The sequence below is a fragment of the Galleria mellonella genome, unplaced genomic scaffold, assembly GCF_026898425.1.
Source record: "Galleria mellonella isolate WM207_F2 unplaced genomic scaffold, CSIRO_AGI_GalMel_v1 utg38, whole genome shotgun sequence".
Classification (NCBI taxonomy): domain Eukaryota; kingdom Metazoa; phylum Arthropoda; class Insecta; order Lepidoptera; family Pyralidae; genus Galleria; species Galleria mellonella.
This window is the reverse complement of record NW_026442090.1, coordinates 5,224,598-5,241,341: the sequence shown is the minus strand read 5'-3', so window position 1 is coordinate 5,241,341 and position 16,744 is coordinate 5,224,598. Positions and strand designations below refer to the sequence as shown.

At 31.7% G+C, this 16,744-nt stretch overlaps 1 protein-coding gene across 2 annotated transcripts; it reads right to left on the bottom strand.

The window, feature by feature from the left end:
• Window positions 1–2,614: 2,614 nt before the first annotated feature.
• LOC113522545 (serine/threonine-protein kinase Pak) lies at window positions 2,615–16,356 on the bottom strand. Of its 2 annotated transcripts, none has more exons than XM_031913794.2 (13): window positions 16,177–16,356; window positions 15,693–15,828; window positions 15,392–15,552; window positions 13,352–13,523; window positions 12,696–12,811; window positions 12,517–12,615; window positions 12,068–12,222; window positions 11,626–11,754; window positions 9,981–10,158; window positions 9,173–9,374; window positions 8,069–8,184; window positions 7,084–7,302; window positions 2,615–6,893 (listed from the first exon to the last, which is right to left on the bottom strand). In XM_031913794.2, exons 2-13 carry the CDS (start codon window positions 15,802–15,804, stop codon window positions 6,810–6,812), a joined length of 1,743 nt encoding a protein of 580 aa, XP_031769654.1. In that variant the 5' UTR covers window positions 15,805–15,828; window positions 16,177–16,356; the 3' UTR covers window positions 2,615–6,809. The 2 variants fall into 2 exon arrangements, with proteins under 2 accessions (XP_031769654.1, XP_026764071.1); XM_026908270.3 differs by having other exon boundaries at window positions 15,693–15,825; window positions 16,177–16,355.
• Between the last annotated feature and the right edge of the window lie 388 nt (window positions 16,357–16,744).

Here is a 16,744-nt window from a genome sequence, read left to right as displayed (position 1 = left end):
GTTTTTCAACAGTTTTGACACGACCCTCCTAGTATGAAAAAATATTTCACCACTCCCGACTTATTTTTTTATTAATTTGTATTAACATACAAATGTTTTGATTATAAATATTGTTAATACATCTATCTATATAACTTTGTTTTTTTGTTGTTGCTAAATTCCAGGTATATTTGAAACGAAATGATTATTCTAAAGATCAGTATAAATTTAATGTTAATAGAATTGCGTCAGAACCGGTTTATTGAATAATTTAGAAAAATTATCAATTTAAAATTGTAATTTTAGTGGTAAGTTTATGGTTTATTATTTCTTTTTGTTAACCTTGCACCCTAACGGTTCATCGTCATGGGCATACCTACATGTTTGTATCCTAGTATATGGAGAACATACTAACATACCGACTAAGTCGTTTTTTGTTCCGGTTAATCAATATGTCCCGGTCACGTGGATATAGTCGCGGGTCAATTAGATACTTAAACTGGCTGGGCACATGGATTAAGACCAGTTCTGTGAAAACCTGGTCTTGATGTAGGTTTTATATTAAACCTGTATTACAGGTCTACACTGCTCCATCGCCACGGACTGTACAAACGAAAACCAATCTGGTATTATTACTGAAGAGCATGCCTTAATACAGAAAAAAAAACTTAAAAACCAAATAAAAAGAAACAAAAAGCGAAAAATAAACAGATATTAGACTTTTAATTTAAACGACAAAATGTGTTCGAATTGATGCGTTTTATTTATTTAATAGATTTGTATAATTTGACAGTTATGGTTGTTAAAGGTTGATCGTTCACAAAAATATTTAAGTAATTCATTACAATTATGTTTTGTTATATATATATATATATATATATATATATATATATATATATATATATATATATATATATATATATATATATATATGTTCTTGTTCTCTTTGAGCTTGGCATCGACTTCAAACAAGTTTTGTCCTTTAAATTAAAAGACTAATATCACCAAAAAGAAAAAAACACTTCTTTTTTAGTGTAAATAATCAGTAAGCAGTGAGTAAAACACTACTTCATATAATACAATGAAACTGTCATTATATCATAGCAAACTGTAGATGGTAAGTGACTACCGCCGCCCATGAAGTTGCAGTTTACAAATAATCTTTTTTTTTTTTTTTTTACTTTTTGATTCCAAAGATTTTTAGTGATAATTATGAAACTTTAGTCGTATCTAACAAGAACTTTAAATAACTCTGGCTAATACAGAATAAATCACTTACTAATAGAATATCATCTCATCATAATGTATAAACGTATTTTGTTAATATATCAACGTTCCTAGACTTGACTTTTTATCAAGGGAAGTGCCCTCCAAACGGCGTTTTTTTTGCGGTAAACGCGCAGACTTGTGTCTTTTTGGGGTTAAATTGGACATAAATCTCAGCAACCTGAAATGATTATTTCCAGAAGAAATCATCCAAATAACTCGAAAGAGTCACAGAAATAATTTATACGCGCTTATAATATCCAAAGAGTTTGTTTGAATCGAAGCATTTGGCGTTCCACTGTTTCTGCCTACCCTAATGGGAGACAGGCGTGACAGATATGTATGTATGTAATATCCAAAGAGGGATCAGCTCATCTGAATAATTTAAAGGAGTATAACAACTAACGGACTTCACGTGCCAAATAGTATTTAAATAATTATCCTCTTACAAATATCAAGGTGATGTGTCTTCTATCATTAACTCAGCAATATGAAATGAATGTTACTAGATGAAAATATGCGTATAACTTTAGAGAAAAAAATATGAAACACCATATGTCCTGATTTGGTGATAAGGGGACCTACTTAGGAGTATACTCTCAAAAAAAATTTTTAAAATGCGTCAACATTTGACTTACATAAAAAATATACAGTGGAACATAGAACCTCCTTTTTTTAAAGTTGGTTAGAAATAGACACGATATTTAGCAATAAAATTTAAGTAAAAAAAAAGAATTAAAAATTAATTAAACTAATTAATTTAACTACTCTCCAAATGAGAATTTCGTAAACATTTAATTTACTAGAATTTTATTAGAGCAGTTTAGTTACATATAATACGTCAAAAAATTTTAATTGTAGTTGATATTAGGAAAGCACTTTTAATTCTAGTTGTTAATCTTTTAAGTTCTCTTAAGCTGCGAAGTCGAGTAATTTCTGTTAATAAACTTATTAAAATTTACCTACAATAAATTAGTATAACACTTGAAGCAATAAATAAATCAGTACAAAATGTTATTTATAGAATATTAAATTTGGTACGTGGTAATAAAAACCTAATAATTGATACATGATGACCTATAAATGATTGTGTTAACTTTTGATAACACAATCATTTATATGATGATGACAATTTGTTTTACAAATATTATAAATGTGAAAGTCTATTTGTTTGTTTGTTACCACTTACGGACTTAATTATAATTTGGTATATACGCATTATATTAAATGGAGAAGGACATAGGGTACTTTATGTATTAGTCAATGGACATGTGTCCTAATTACGCCAAAAAAGTTGCGAGTAAAAACTAGTCTTTTATAAACGTTTTATGGTCAGTTACCAACAAGAGAGTTCAATGAAACAACGAAATATTCATGGTGAGTCTTTTATTATAGTATGGTTGTAATTTATATGCACAAGTTGCTCATACATGGCACTGGTGTTTTACAACTGAGAAAATTCATGAAAAAATGTTCTAACCGCATTATATGTCTTGTACAATATCCTATTACATGTATTAATACATTTTCAACTTAGGACTATGTTCATAATTACAGTTATTCTCCTCTTAACATACGCTAACGCATACTCAAATTCATTTTCATGATCACATAGTTAATACACTTCATACAATATTTAGATACTGAATAACTTTGTTCAAGCTCTCATAAAGATTTGGCTATAGTTTTTACATTTCTACAATATTGCACAAGTATTTTGTTAGGGTTGGTGCATCTTTAGTTGTTCTGCACATCTGATAGGCCATAGTAAAATTATATAAATTTTGTCAACTTACAGTAAAATAAAATTAGAATTTAGGCCGCATCTCAACAGAACACAATCAAGATACCATTTGCCAGACATTACCTGTCGTACCCTTAATAATATCACCATTAAAAAATTATTTCCAGCAAACGGCTCATCGGATCGGATTTTACAATATTTAAACGATATTACAGATCCTTTCTGTTATCATAGTCTGCGGTCGAAGCTGTGACCGGGCGGCACCACTCATTTCCTAAAGTGCACGGGCTGCAGACGTCACTCAAAAACGTGGATTTAGAAGAAATATTAATTTGTTGGTGCAAAAGCGTAAGTGACCAACAATACTACGACAATTTCACCTATTTTCAATAACTAAAAATTCAAAATGTTATCTTTTATTTGTGTTATGGGATCAGCTAAGCCGCTGCACGTCGATCCTTTGGGAACTTTTGTACTTTCACCTGCCTTATACTATAATTTTAGAGACCCTATGTGTTACCTTTGTGATAACCTAAAGTTTAAGATATTTATAGTCTCTTAGCTTGTGATAAGCCGTTCCCAGTAGACTCATACGCATACCTGCCAAGGAATCACATTTGCACAACAGGTGTTACATGGGTTCTGATTCCTCACTGCTCAGTATATTCGAACATAAAGCCATTTCGTATAATACTCATATATGCCTTACTGGCATATGTTCAGTTAAGGCGTCCATTATGAATCTTGCCTGTTGTCTGCAATCAGTGTAGATGAGTATATCTCATCCCTTAGGCTTGTTGTTTAATAACTTAAGAATCCCTGAGACCTTATAACTTACTGCATTTCTTCAGCTGTTTTTTTTTTCCAAACTTTTGTTTATAAAATAGTCATTGGCAACAGATTGGATTGACATTGATATTAGATTTAAGAGTAGACTTGGTGATCGTCTGCGTCTACATCTTGTCGAACGCGAGCAATTTGCTGGAAATGATCCTTAATTTAAATTGGTTATCCGATCTATCAAATGTATGTGACGTTAAAAATGTTCTGCAAATAAATTAAAGTTCAAAAAACCACTCTTTCCATAAAAATATATTGGTTTGCTGCAGAATTTATATTAATTACTGATATATTAATTCATTATTTAAAACTAATTATAAATGGATGGGTTTCGTAATAAGGTTATAAATTATTCTGTTTCATCTTACTGTTTTAAGCCACCTGATATTTGCAGTTCATTTCTAAATACCATAGTATCACTTCATAACACAAAGTAAATAATATAATTTTATTGCACCAACCTGGAACAACTGAACGGAATCTGTCTACATAGCGTTAATTGGTCATTTCATATTGTCAACAAGTAAACTACTCTTTTCTAACTTGTGTCTGTACAATATAGTGTGGCCCTTCAGAGTGCAATGGTGCATGTGCTGTGGTCTTAGCGTTTTTACGTTCAGTGGTGAAAGAACTACTAACATAAATATAGTAGAAACATGATATGGTTATGAATAGATATAGTATTGGAAGTAAATGAAATATGTTACATAAGAAAACAAAAATTTAAAGAATGTAATATTATATGCTGATTTACGTATCGTGCTATTTATGTTTATTTACCTATGTTATAAGTGCATTGAGTGTATTAACCAAACGCGGTTTTTAGTTCGAATGTACGTAGCGGCATATACGAGTATATAGTGTACATTTGAACTACTTGCGTCAGCAACACGCCCACACTCTGAAGGTTTACAGTTCATCAGAGGAGTTTGCAATTCTCCAACTCGCAGCATACTTCACCCATATTCACACCGCAATCACACCATCCATAGTGAATACACTATACATATGCAATTTAAAACGAAATTTAACAGCATCTGTTGGCACAACCTAAATAATAAAAGCATGCGGACAGTTACAAGTCCACAAAATTAATTTAAAATACTTTTATGTGTTAATGTATAATATGAATAAATCGTTATTGTTGAATGCTTAGTTGGCTACTATTGTCATAAATGTATGCTGAATGATATTAAATGATCTATCTAAATATATCGTTAATTTTTATACAGTATTAATAACGGAAAACATTGTTTTTAATTTAATTAAGATTTAAACGGGTTTTATTTGTATTTTTTTTTTAAATTCCTTGCAAAGAAAAATAAAAAATTCAATTATTGCATCTCGAATAATACAACATTTCATGAATTCCTATCCTGTATCATGAAGGGTCCATAGCCAGGATACCTAGTATAGTATAGGTTAATAGCAAAACCATTTGCCTAATACCATTTAAGAAATGTGGTACGAATATGCAGTTTCTGAAATATTTACTATACATCCAATGTCTTGATCTATTTACGAAAAAGACTGACCAAGACATATGGGTGAATACAGACGATAAAATCCGTAAAAATCTTACGTGACCATATATTTGACTGGTGAAAACCTAACACAATTCTAGTACTTTTTTTTTTTATTAAACTCTTATAAATGCTATTGTTTGTGCCACAAAAGAAAATTAATTTGCTATGCATCATCATTCCAATAAACTTTATAAACTTAATACTATGTAAATGCTCCACTTCCATGACTAACAATAAATGATACGTACCAACATCAAGTTTCACAAAGCAATCAAACTAGTTATGTATTGATGTTTACATTACAATATTGACAGTAAGCATCATGAAATATTTCGTCATAAAAAAATAACTAAATTTTGAAAATAAAGTAAACCACATCAATAATAATAATAATAATCTCAAATCATAATATTGTAATTACAAGTAATAAGCGATTTCAATAAATTAACAGTTACACATAAACCTAACTAGTAACTATCGAAAGCATGTAAGCAAACAGGCCAACTGTTCCTATGTATCATATGTTAAATTAACGTTTATTTAAAATATTCACTCATTCATAATAATTAATATAAAATCAGTTCGTACTATTTAAATCATCAACATAAAAATATTTAAACTCATTTCAATAATAGTAAGACACAAAATGTAATAATTTAATGAATGCAAATAAAAAACTCCATTTGCCAATGATAATACAATCAATAATCGATACCTCGCCGACCACGTATGAGCTCGGTAGAGAGCGATACGCGCGAATCACTCGGCTCGAATTGATGTGTTTCCACCTAACTGCCTGCACAGCTACCATCCTACCATCACAGTGAGTAAGCTGAGTCAGTACTAAAATAATGGACCTAATGTATTCTACTATTTATACTTTACAAGGTCACCTAAACATTAACTGCCAGTCTTCGTTTGCAGCTGTAACGTTAAAATTTAAAATTCGTATCTAGTTTCTAGTATTATCTATACCTCTATTCGACTTTTGCTTATAGAATAAACAGTCGAATGAAACACGTCAATAAGAGATTACGTCGCTAATTAGAATAAATAACGCTACTAAACGATACTACAGTTTTTATAGTTACTGGACTGCGTTTCTATTAATCTCTTTCTTGTAAAAATATGGTTACTTCTATTATATTCATCGGCAGCCGTTTTACACAGATAAAATATTGCTCTGTAATCGATGCATGCTCATTACGATTCTCCGCGTCGCACACTCGTCGGCTCGATCGTAATACTCATACGATGCTAATCGACGATAGAGTTTGATACTTAATGTACGTCACCGGAGTGTCGTCAGGGCCATAGCATTCTAGTATGTATAATGGAGTGTATGTTACGCACACGAAGTACACATAAGTGTTGTAGGCACTAGGGGGCGCTGGGGCGCGAGGGGCGCGGGGGCGCTAGCGGCGCGGCGCGGCGGGAGGCGCCGGCGGCCGCCGCTAATGCCCCTTGGCGGCCTCCTTCGCCGCCATTATTAGCGGTGTCAGCGACGCCAATGGTCGCGCCAACTTCAGGAACGGGTGCTGAAGAAATACATTTATTTTTTACTTCATGTAAATCAATAAAATTTGAACGTTGGTCATTAGCGAGTGTATCATTTAAGAATAACAATACGAGTCATGCTAGTCTTAGGTTTTTGACACATATATACAATACGAAAAATATAATAATAAAATAATACTAAAAAGTATGTCTCAAATAATTATCTCATACCTTGAGTAGGTCGAGTGCAGTGGCGCGTCGTTCGACGTCCACCTCAAGGCACTGGTCGAGAAAGTCCTGGAAGACCGGACTGAGCTTCTCTTTGTCCTTGATGTCGGGTTTGCCATTAGTAGCGATTAGGTATAGAGCACGCAGCGGGTTTTCGTTTAGATACGGCGGTTCACCCTCTATCATCTCTATCGCCATTATGCCCAATGACCATACATCCACCTGGAATTAATTAAAAATATACATAATAAATATGAAAGGTTATATATGTTTAAAACTAAAAAATTGCTCAACTGATTTTGAAAATTACAAAGTTACATTATCAGGTAGTAACATAATTATTATTATTATATCAGCTATTAGCTGCTGAATATAGTCCCTCCGTCATATTGGTTTGCCAGCAGTTACCATGCTTGGCGGACGGGTTGGCAACTGTAGTTAGGCTTTAGTGATGTTTTAAGAGAAACGATGCTGGTCATTCCTCGTCCATTTAGTTCCCTTAAACGCCTTTTACGACACCCATAGAAAAAGAAAGGGTGACCCGTTCTATGCCGGAACCACACGGCTTACATAATCTAGGTATATATTACATTAAAAAAATTTTGAGATATCTTCCAAAATCCAAAAACAATAATCACCCAGAACAATACCAACAGGTATACTCATGAATACAAATAATTGTATTATGTAGTGATCGAACCAGTGACTGTTTAAAAGTAAGGCAGTATGTTAAATCACTACATCACACACAAGGGTCACCATTATCAATTCTTAACCCACCTCAACTACTCTGATGTAACCTGTTAATTTTGGATTACAAACTTTTAATCGCGACTTCATCTGCATGAAATGATTAAAATAGCATATGTCCTTCATTCCATGTGTATTTTCAATACTATATATATAGTATATGTATATGAAAATGCACACTGATTGAAACAAACTCATTTTTGGCATTTATAATATAAGTATGATACAAAAAACTTACTTTTGGGCCATATTGCTTTCTTGTAACCACCTCTGGTGCCATCCAATAAGGTGTTCCGACCATTGTTGTTCTTTTATTTTGCTCGGGAGATATTTGCGCGCAGAATCCAAAATCGGCTGAAATAGATTTAAAATAGTCAATATGAGCTGTTTTTTATAACTAGGCTAAGCAAATCTGTTAATTTATAAACGAGTTTATTGAGAATAGTTTTTGTCAGCTACTTTATATGCGTTAATTTTAGAAGTAGGAAAACCATTTTTAAATGGTGTATCAAGATAAAAACATACACCAGAGGGCCTACCATGAAATGTTTTCCGAAATTTCGGAGACAAACGAAAAACAAATTTGATGTTAAAATTATATAATTTATGCCGTTTGGAGATATTAAAAATGTAAAAATATTGTTTCTTTGGACTTTTATAATAGGATGTATGATAAACGAAATGTTAAACTCCATTTATTGGTCCAATTTTGGTATAAACAAAAACACGAAATTGAGTCCAAAATTTCGGAATTTCATTTCATGGTAGACCCGCAGTTTTTAAATAAGATCTTTAGGAGTAAAATTGTGAAAACTACATCCAATATGATGCAATAGATTTTGCATGATGCCGGAACAAACATATCGCTTACAATTATTGTTTCGCATCTATTGATCTTGTTAAGACCCCTCATATTCATTTTTCTTATCTTTCATGTACAGACATCATCTTGATACAATTTTATTATATCAGTAAAATTGTAAGGAACTGGTAAATAAACTTATACTATTAGTGAATTTAATAAAGAAATAAAAATGCTAAGCCCTCCATTTTTTAGTAGGGCATCTTTTTTTTTATACCACGGTACATCATATATTTTTATACATTTTTTGTCAATGTAAATATCAAAAATATGCACGTCATGATAATATAAGCCTTGAAATAAGTATATACTTAATCATTCATTTTATAAATATTACTATCACTGAGTTTCGAGTTATCATATAAATTTTATTATTGCAATGCCAGATCTTATCAATCTACTGCAATGTAGGAGCAATTAGACTACAACATTGGGTGACTAATTAACACACACATATTAAACCTTAAAAAATCTACGTACTTAATTTAACTTGACCATCCAGCCCGAGCAAGATATTATCCGACTTGATATCTCTATGTATAACATGATTTGTATGAAGAAAGTGGAGCGCTTGTAACACTTCGCGACATACGGCTGCGATCTGCCCCTCGTCCATACATGTCTCGGTCACCACGTCTGTTAGTGAACCGCCCGCTAGGTACTCCATCACCACCCATAATTCCTGAAAACAAGTATACATATTTGAATAGCAAAGTTTTTACTTGTAAATGAGATAGCCATATTGAATGAAAATGTTGGATATATGGCCAGATTTGGAGACGATAGATATGCACTACATTATACACTTCTAAATAACGACTTTTATGGTGCCATACCGTCTGGTCCCGGCATAGAATAGGTCACCCTTTCCTTTCCCGTGGGTGTCATCATAAGAAGCGACTAAGTGAAGGCGAGGGATGGGCAGCAGCATCCCTCTTAAAACATCTCCAAAACCTAATTGCAGTTGCCAATCCGGCGCCCAATACTACTAGCAAAACCACCCAAGGGAGAAGCTTATGTTCAGCAGTGGACAGTTAAAGGCTGATATGATGATGAAATAACGACTTTTGACAGATTACTAATATTTAGAGGACACAAGGAGATTATAAACCTGCTTTACATAAATCACAATACTTATAATATATATAGCTATGACTGTATTAGTCCGTTAATATTACGCCCTATCGTGGGAGCTCGTAATATTTGTATAAAGCGCGTATTTTTTCATCTTCTAATAGCTAAGTGCAAAAAAATAAATATTATTGATCGAAGTTATTAATAAACATACCTCATTAACAAGATAGCTATCAAGATAGTTAACCACATTGTTGTGTTTATTCTCCCGCATGACGAGGATTTCATTGATGATCAATTCCTTCTTTGGTTGCTGACTAAGATTCATCTGTTTGATCGCCACTTCCATGCCAGTTGAAGTCTCGATTGCCGTATACACTGTGCCTGATGCACTGTCAGAAAAAGGAAAAGTACATTTTAAAAAAGTGAAATAATAAATTCTTTCAACTTTTTTTTCTCTATTTTCTCTTGAGATATCAATACACTTGGGTGAATATGCCAGTCTCATAGGGAATGTCTGTATATTAGGTTGGCGTCAATTCGTCAGGGATACCTTTACCCGCAGATATAGACGTTTGATATTGCGACTCCCAGGTTGGCTTCCTAACTTAAATAATATTAACATCCTTCAGTTGTGCATGAGTGCCTTCCCATGAGAGAACATAACCTACTATTAACATGCGGGGCTAGGATTTTCTATACAGGGTTTATATCCAGTTTTCCTTTTCCTATGCTGGTGTACAGGGATTTGTTCTCTGACTTATCTTTTATAACATCTTGAGGATGAAAAGGAGTGATGTATTCTTACTCCATCAACACAACAATAATTATATAAACACAATATGCAACTTGTTTAAAAGTAATTCACTAGGAATAGTAAATAAGCCAACAGCCTAACTGTTTGATAGTAAAAACTGTTGCACATTGAACAATAGTTTGGATTTATAGAATGTTGCCACTACTAATAATATAAGGCAACAATGCTCTAATTATGTTTACTAATTAGAGAAAATAGTAGTGTATCCTAAATACTGTAAGGTGTAGAAGGTTGTTTTGAATGATAAATGCTGAAAATGACCAAATCTATAACCTGCACCAACCCCAAAAAAAGTTGTCAAAGTAAATTTCCAGTAAGTAGATCTAAATAAGTACTTACTATATACAACACTAGCGGCCCGTCCCGGCTTCGCATGGTTCGACATTTTTACAACATTTTATAAAAGTGCTTATTGTGACATAATGATAATAGTTGGACATATAGTATCGCCAAGTTTTTTTGTAGTTATTGATATTTTTTTCAATATTGTAGAATATACTTTTGTTCTATCCCCAATAGTTTCCGCAGCGCACGCGACGAAAGATATTTTATAGCATTTTTTAAACCTTGAGTTACGGTTACTAAAGTTTTAGTAAGGATCCCTAATCTTTTCTAGCAATATATATAGCCTATGTTACTCAAGGTAGCTTTCTAATGGTGAAAGTATTTTTAAAAATCGGCAAAGTAGTTTTTTAATTTATTCATTACAAACATATATACACATAAAAATACAAATCTTTCCTCTTTATAATATTAGTGTAGATGTGCAATCTGAAACTTTGAGAATTATTGAAAATTTGTTCATTTAATATTTTAATTTAATGTAAACTTAATTTCTTTTAGTCAAAATTATTAGACATTTAGCTCATATTGATCCTTAGAATAAAAATTATGTTGTGATATTAAATTTTAATTTTAGAGTTAAGTTTAGAGCACAGTGCTACAGAATGGTCTCAATGACAATGTATTTGACTACTATCCTCAAAAGAAACTGCATGCGGAATAAAGGTTATGTTGGAACAGTAAATCTGGTTTCACTTACCCCTGACCAATCTTTTCCATTTTAGTATACTTCCTATTTGGATCACCCACACTGACTATAGTTCTTAATTTTTCTAAAATTTCTTCATCTGACATTTTCTTTTTCCTTTGTTGCTGACCAGTTGCTCTTCTGTAACAAAATATAAATTTAAACAATGGTAAATAAATAAGTCACGTAAGGTGTTCAAAGATTTTATCTTAGAATAGGTTAAATTTTACAGACTGAAAACAATACAATTTTATTTGATTTGCTTAACAAATGCAGTTCAATAAAAGTATTTAGCCATACACACTATTCTACAACAGAAACAAAATTACTCAAGGACTTAGTCAAAATAGAAAAAGAATCATATGTACTATTCTTGTAAACAATAGTTTTCATGAAGTTATTGCTATTCATATTTATTCTGATATTAATTTATTACAATTTATACGATATTTACCCGGTTTCGGTATTGGTCTGTGCGCCATTGGCGGGTGGCGCGAGAGGCGCAAGGGGTGCGAGGGGCGCGGGCGGAGTCGCGGGTGCCAGCGATGCGGGGTTCTTGTTGCGGTCCAGCGGCAGTGGCCCACTGCCCACTTCCGCTCTGCTGCATATCTGACAACAGAAATACCTTTCTTCAATATTTATGATTAACTATATCTATGTCTCAATAGTGATAGTTTTGGTAAATATAACAACATGCTTATGGACATGTTGATGCAGCTCACTCATACATAAACAATATATCTACTGAAGAGATAATTAACACACATCAGTGCTAAGAATATTCTAAAATTCCTGACACAGCAAAGTTTAAAAAAGGACGAGCACAATACAACTAGTAATGAACAGAGGTTTGCCTGAAATAGGCCAAACTTTAAATATTGATAACAACAAACTTTCACTAACCGAATGTGTTGTATGTGTGGGATGCGGCACATGCGGAGGCGAGGCACTCGCTTGTATAGGTCGGGGCGTAGGCTCCTCCTCTTCTATAGGTTTGGTATACTAAATAAAATAGAGATGTCATCACTTATACCATACAAACACAATTTATACAAAATTATAAGACAATAAAATGTACTTACAATACTCTTAGTGCGATCGGGTCGCGAGGGAGGTGGTGGCGGTGGCTCGGGATGCTCCGTATCAGTGGGCGTAGAGGATGATGGACTACTAGAAGATACGCGCGACACAGAGGAACCTGCCCCCGAAAGAAAGTATAAGGCTTAAATTAAAATCAATATAATTAATTTAATATTACTTTCACAAAATAACTTAAAAGCCAAAACCGAAACTGAAGTTTCAGCCTTGGTCTTAGTTTCGGCCAAAAGAAGCCAAAATAGTCAAGCCAAGGCCAAATTAGTCCTATTAAAATTTTATCAAAATCGGTTCAGTAGATTAGTTTTTGTTTGTCACATTTGAAGTCTGTTTTTATTGCGACTCAGCTTTTAATTACCGAAAAATAATCATAATGAACTCACAATTGGCAAATACATAACTTACACGCAAACATATAGTTATATTAAGAATCTTCTGATTTTTTCTGAACTAAAAATAAGTAGTAATTTACATTATCATTTTGTAATAAAATTTTTAAAATAATAAAATATGATTATTAATGTACAAATCAAGCTATAATTGTCATTTATTATTGCTCTAATTATATATTTGTGTCTAAATATTAATTTGACAACATAGTTACTTAGGATTTTACTATATAAGGGTGACTTCCAATATATACCTGAATGAGTTGTATGCATCTGGGCTGAAGTCATATACTTGGAAGGTGGTGGCTGTGTTGCAGATGCATCATACCACTTTAGTACATCTAAAACTGCTTGTGGATTGCTCTTCTGTTCTTGTTTGCTAATATTTGAAGCCATCAAAAGCCGCGCCCATGCTTCTGGCATGCCCTATAATGGACAAATAATTTCAAGATTACAACCAAAGTTTTTTGAATGTGAACATGTAACAATGTCATCTCTATCTCATGCAATATTGAAACAGAAATGACATTTGTGGGATAAGAAGATCAATTTTGGTAGTATTGTTAATATTGGAAGTCATGCTTAAAGTCCCTGATGAAATAAATAATAATAAATAATTAAATATTCAACATCAAAATGATAAGAATAATTTAAATTATTCAAATTGGTTTTAAATGTTGATAATAATAATATTTCTTAAACTGTATTCTTATAATTTTTAACTACAAAAAATACATTTTTTTTTTAATATATTATATTGTATAAATAAATAATATTTAAACTAATTTATATATTTATAACAATACAATAATACATGTTAAATGATAAAGATATTAAAATAGAAATTTATAAGATCAACAATAGGATAAGTACATCAATCAAAATAAAACACTAGATTTATGGCTAAACTGATACAATAAATGTAGAGAGCATGCCACACAATAATGCATTATATTAGTTAATACATTGCGATTAATTGAACTCTTTACAATAAGGAAATAAGCCATATAAAATAAACAATAATATATTCATGTCTCCTAGTCATTCACATTGTCTATAAAATGAAGGAGCATGTTGTAATAATACAAGCTATTACTTACTGTCATAGGCAGCTTGAAACAAAAGCGGTAATACATGGAACTCATTACATGACTTCAAAATATACTCATTACCATAACATTGACATATTTATTTTAAATAACATTTAGTACATTTTAATATGCTACAACTAAATTGTCATAATATTCAGACGACAGTGCTTGAGTATGTATATGTTTAATACCGTTTATATTTTATATTATTTACTGGCATATTTATAAACTGGCAGAGACAGGAATATTTTTAATCTAAATCATACTCTAAGTTTAGACATGCTTTAAGGTCCTGTTAAATATTATTAATATAATCTGATGGAGGGATAATAAAAAAAATATATAAAAAGTCAGTTGTGAATTCTTGCATCTACCACAGGACACATATCATATGTTTTCTCTTTTGTGTAATAAATAAGCCAATGGATATAATAAACAAAATAAAACCAAGTATTAATATACCATTTTTAAAAATAAGCAAAGCGTTAAAGCTCTGTTTAAAAGCAAAAAGCTATTTTACTTATAGTTTTTCTTCCATTTATTATTAGTCTCACTGTGAAATACATGTCTACATAACATTATTTGTCACTTAAGATGTTTAATCAAAGATTTGTGTGAATTATACAGTACTAGGTAAGGCTTAATTACAATATAACATTCTCTAAATTGTCTTTCTAGTTTGTTAAAAATGAGACACAACTAAAATAAACTGTGTGAGTATTCACTTAGTATCTTTGAAAATATAAAGATAAGGCCATTATGAAATAATATAAAAATAATATTTATAATGTTTTATTCATAAAAATATACATCTAACAAAAATATTAAAATGATGCTTAGAACTTTGTTATTTGAAAATGATAATAACATAAATAGGTTTTGCTTTTTATAAATTTAATACTTAATATCCATTTATTGATTATCAGTGTAATATAATTGAAAGTATTGGTTAATTACTGATGTTGGATATTTTAAGAATCTCAACTTTAATGATTATCTAAACACCCACTAATGAAAAGATTTTACAATGGTTTCATTCCAATTAATATGGGAAATATTTTAAGCACTAAGGTGAAGGGTATGTGTCATGGGTTTTTCCTAAGATACAATTTCATATCAAAATAGGTTGTTTACATAATTTAATAAACATTATTTTATATATGTTACATTAAAGTCAATGATTAAAACAATGATAGCACTTACTGTGAATTCTCCAGTGACGGCATCAAATCCAACATGGACTGTATGTTCAAAATTAGTTGGATAGCTAATATTTGGCTTGTTGTCATTATGTGCAGTACTTTTGGAACCTTTTATTTTAGCTTTCAATGTTTTCTTTTTTCTATCACCCCCATCATCAGGTTCTGCAATTAAAAGCACAGAAACATAATTTACACAACACATTCAATGTTTACAACATAATAAGTGTCTAATTTGAATATAACTTTTCATATTAGGAATATGAATATTAAAAAGCATCTTATTACAATGTAGTTATTGTTACCTTTTGGCAAAGGCCTCATATCAACAGAGGCTACTGAATCCCCTCGGTCTGTGGCCCGGTTGCTGGTTAAACGCACCGGAGGCGCGGGAGGTTTATCTTCATCACTCGACATGTTGACTCTTTTACGCCCGTTCTGCTTACATATGAAGTTTTGAATACGTTATTTCACATACGTCATTTTATAATCTGAAGTAAATATAAATAGCCAACACATACGCTAGAAGTTTTAGTAATCTTCAAAATACCTAGTCAACTGTTACTATTAGGAAACATAAATTATGATAAGAGTATCTACCGAAGTAATTCATTGTCATCAAAATAATTTGGGGCAAATGATTACAACTGGTAACTGTACAAGTAAGATTAGTGTTTTAAATAAAAGCAAAAAGTATATACCTACCACAATCCACAATATTACTCATGGACGCGCCCCGTAAAGGTTTGCGACAAAAATTTACAACACGAAAGCATACAAATGAATTACCTGTGTACTAGACGACCAGTCTATTTTAAATAATAATAGAACACAAAATCTGTATCACATTTCAACTACATTTAACACCTGTAAAAGACAAAAGTATGAAACTATTCATTAAATACATTCACACACTTAAAACGACTATAGCGATGACTAGAGCCGCCATTACAATATTACACTATGATGTAGTGTTGCGATGTCTCTCTCAGTCAATTCTAAATTGCAATTGAAGACAATCGGTAATGATCACTGTAGACGATCACCGTAGGCGACTGTTAATTACCATTAATCCTTTGTTTGTTCTACATTCTTCTATACTGTATCCATTGTATTGTGAAATAGGCGATTTGTAAATAGCTTTAATTATTATATGTATGTTTAAATTGCTACAGACATAAAATATCATTGAATATTCATGTCAATTTTAAAATGGCCTATGGAGAATTTTAAGCCTAAGTTTACAAGAGATAGAAAATATCTAACACGTGGTTGTTTGATTAAAATAATAATTTCCAGATATAGTTATTTTAATGATCCACTAAATGATACTATAAATAAAGTATAAACTTCATTA

Bases quoted from the DNA above. Each gene is read 5' to 3' on its own strand.
- LOC113522545 (XM_031913794.2), bottom strand. From the start codon at position 15,804: ATGTCGAGTGATGAAGATAAACCTCCCGCGCCTCCGGTGCGTTTAACC. The intron at 12,223-12,516 runs GTTAGTGAAAGT...TTCTGTTGTCAG, and splicing joins CCACACATACAACACATTCG to ATATGCAGCAGAGCGGAAGT. The intron at 11,755-12,067 runs GTAAATATCGTA...ATTTTGTTACAG, and splicing joins CAGACCAATACCGAAACCGG to AAGAGCAACTGGTCAGCAAC.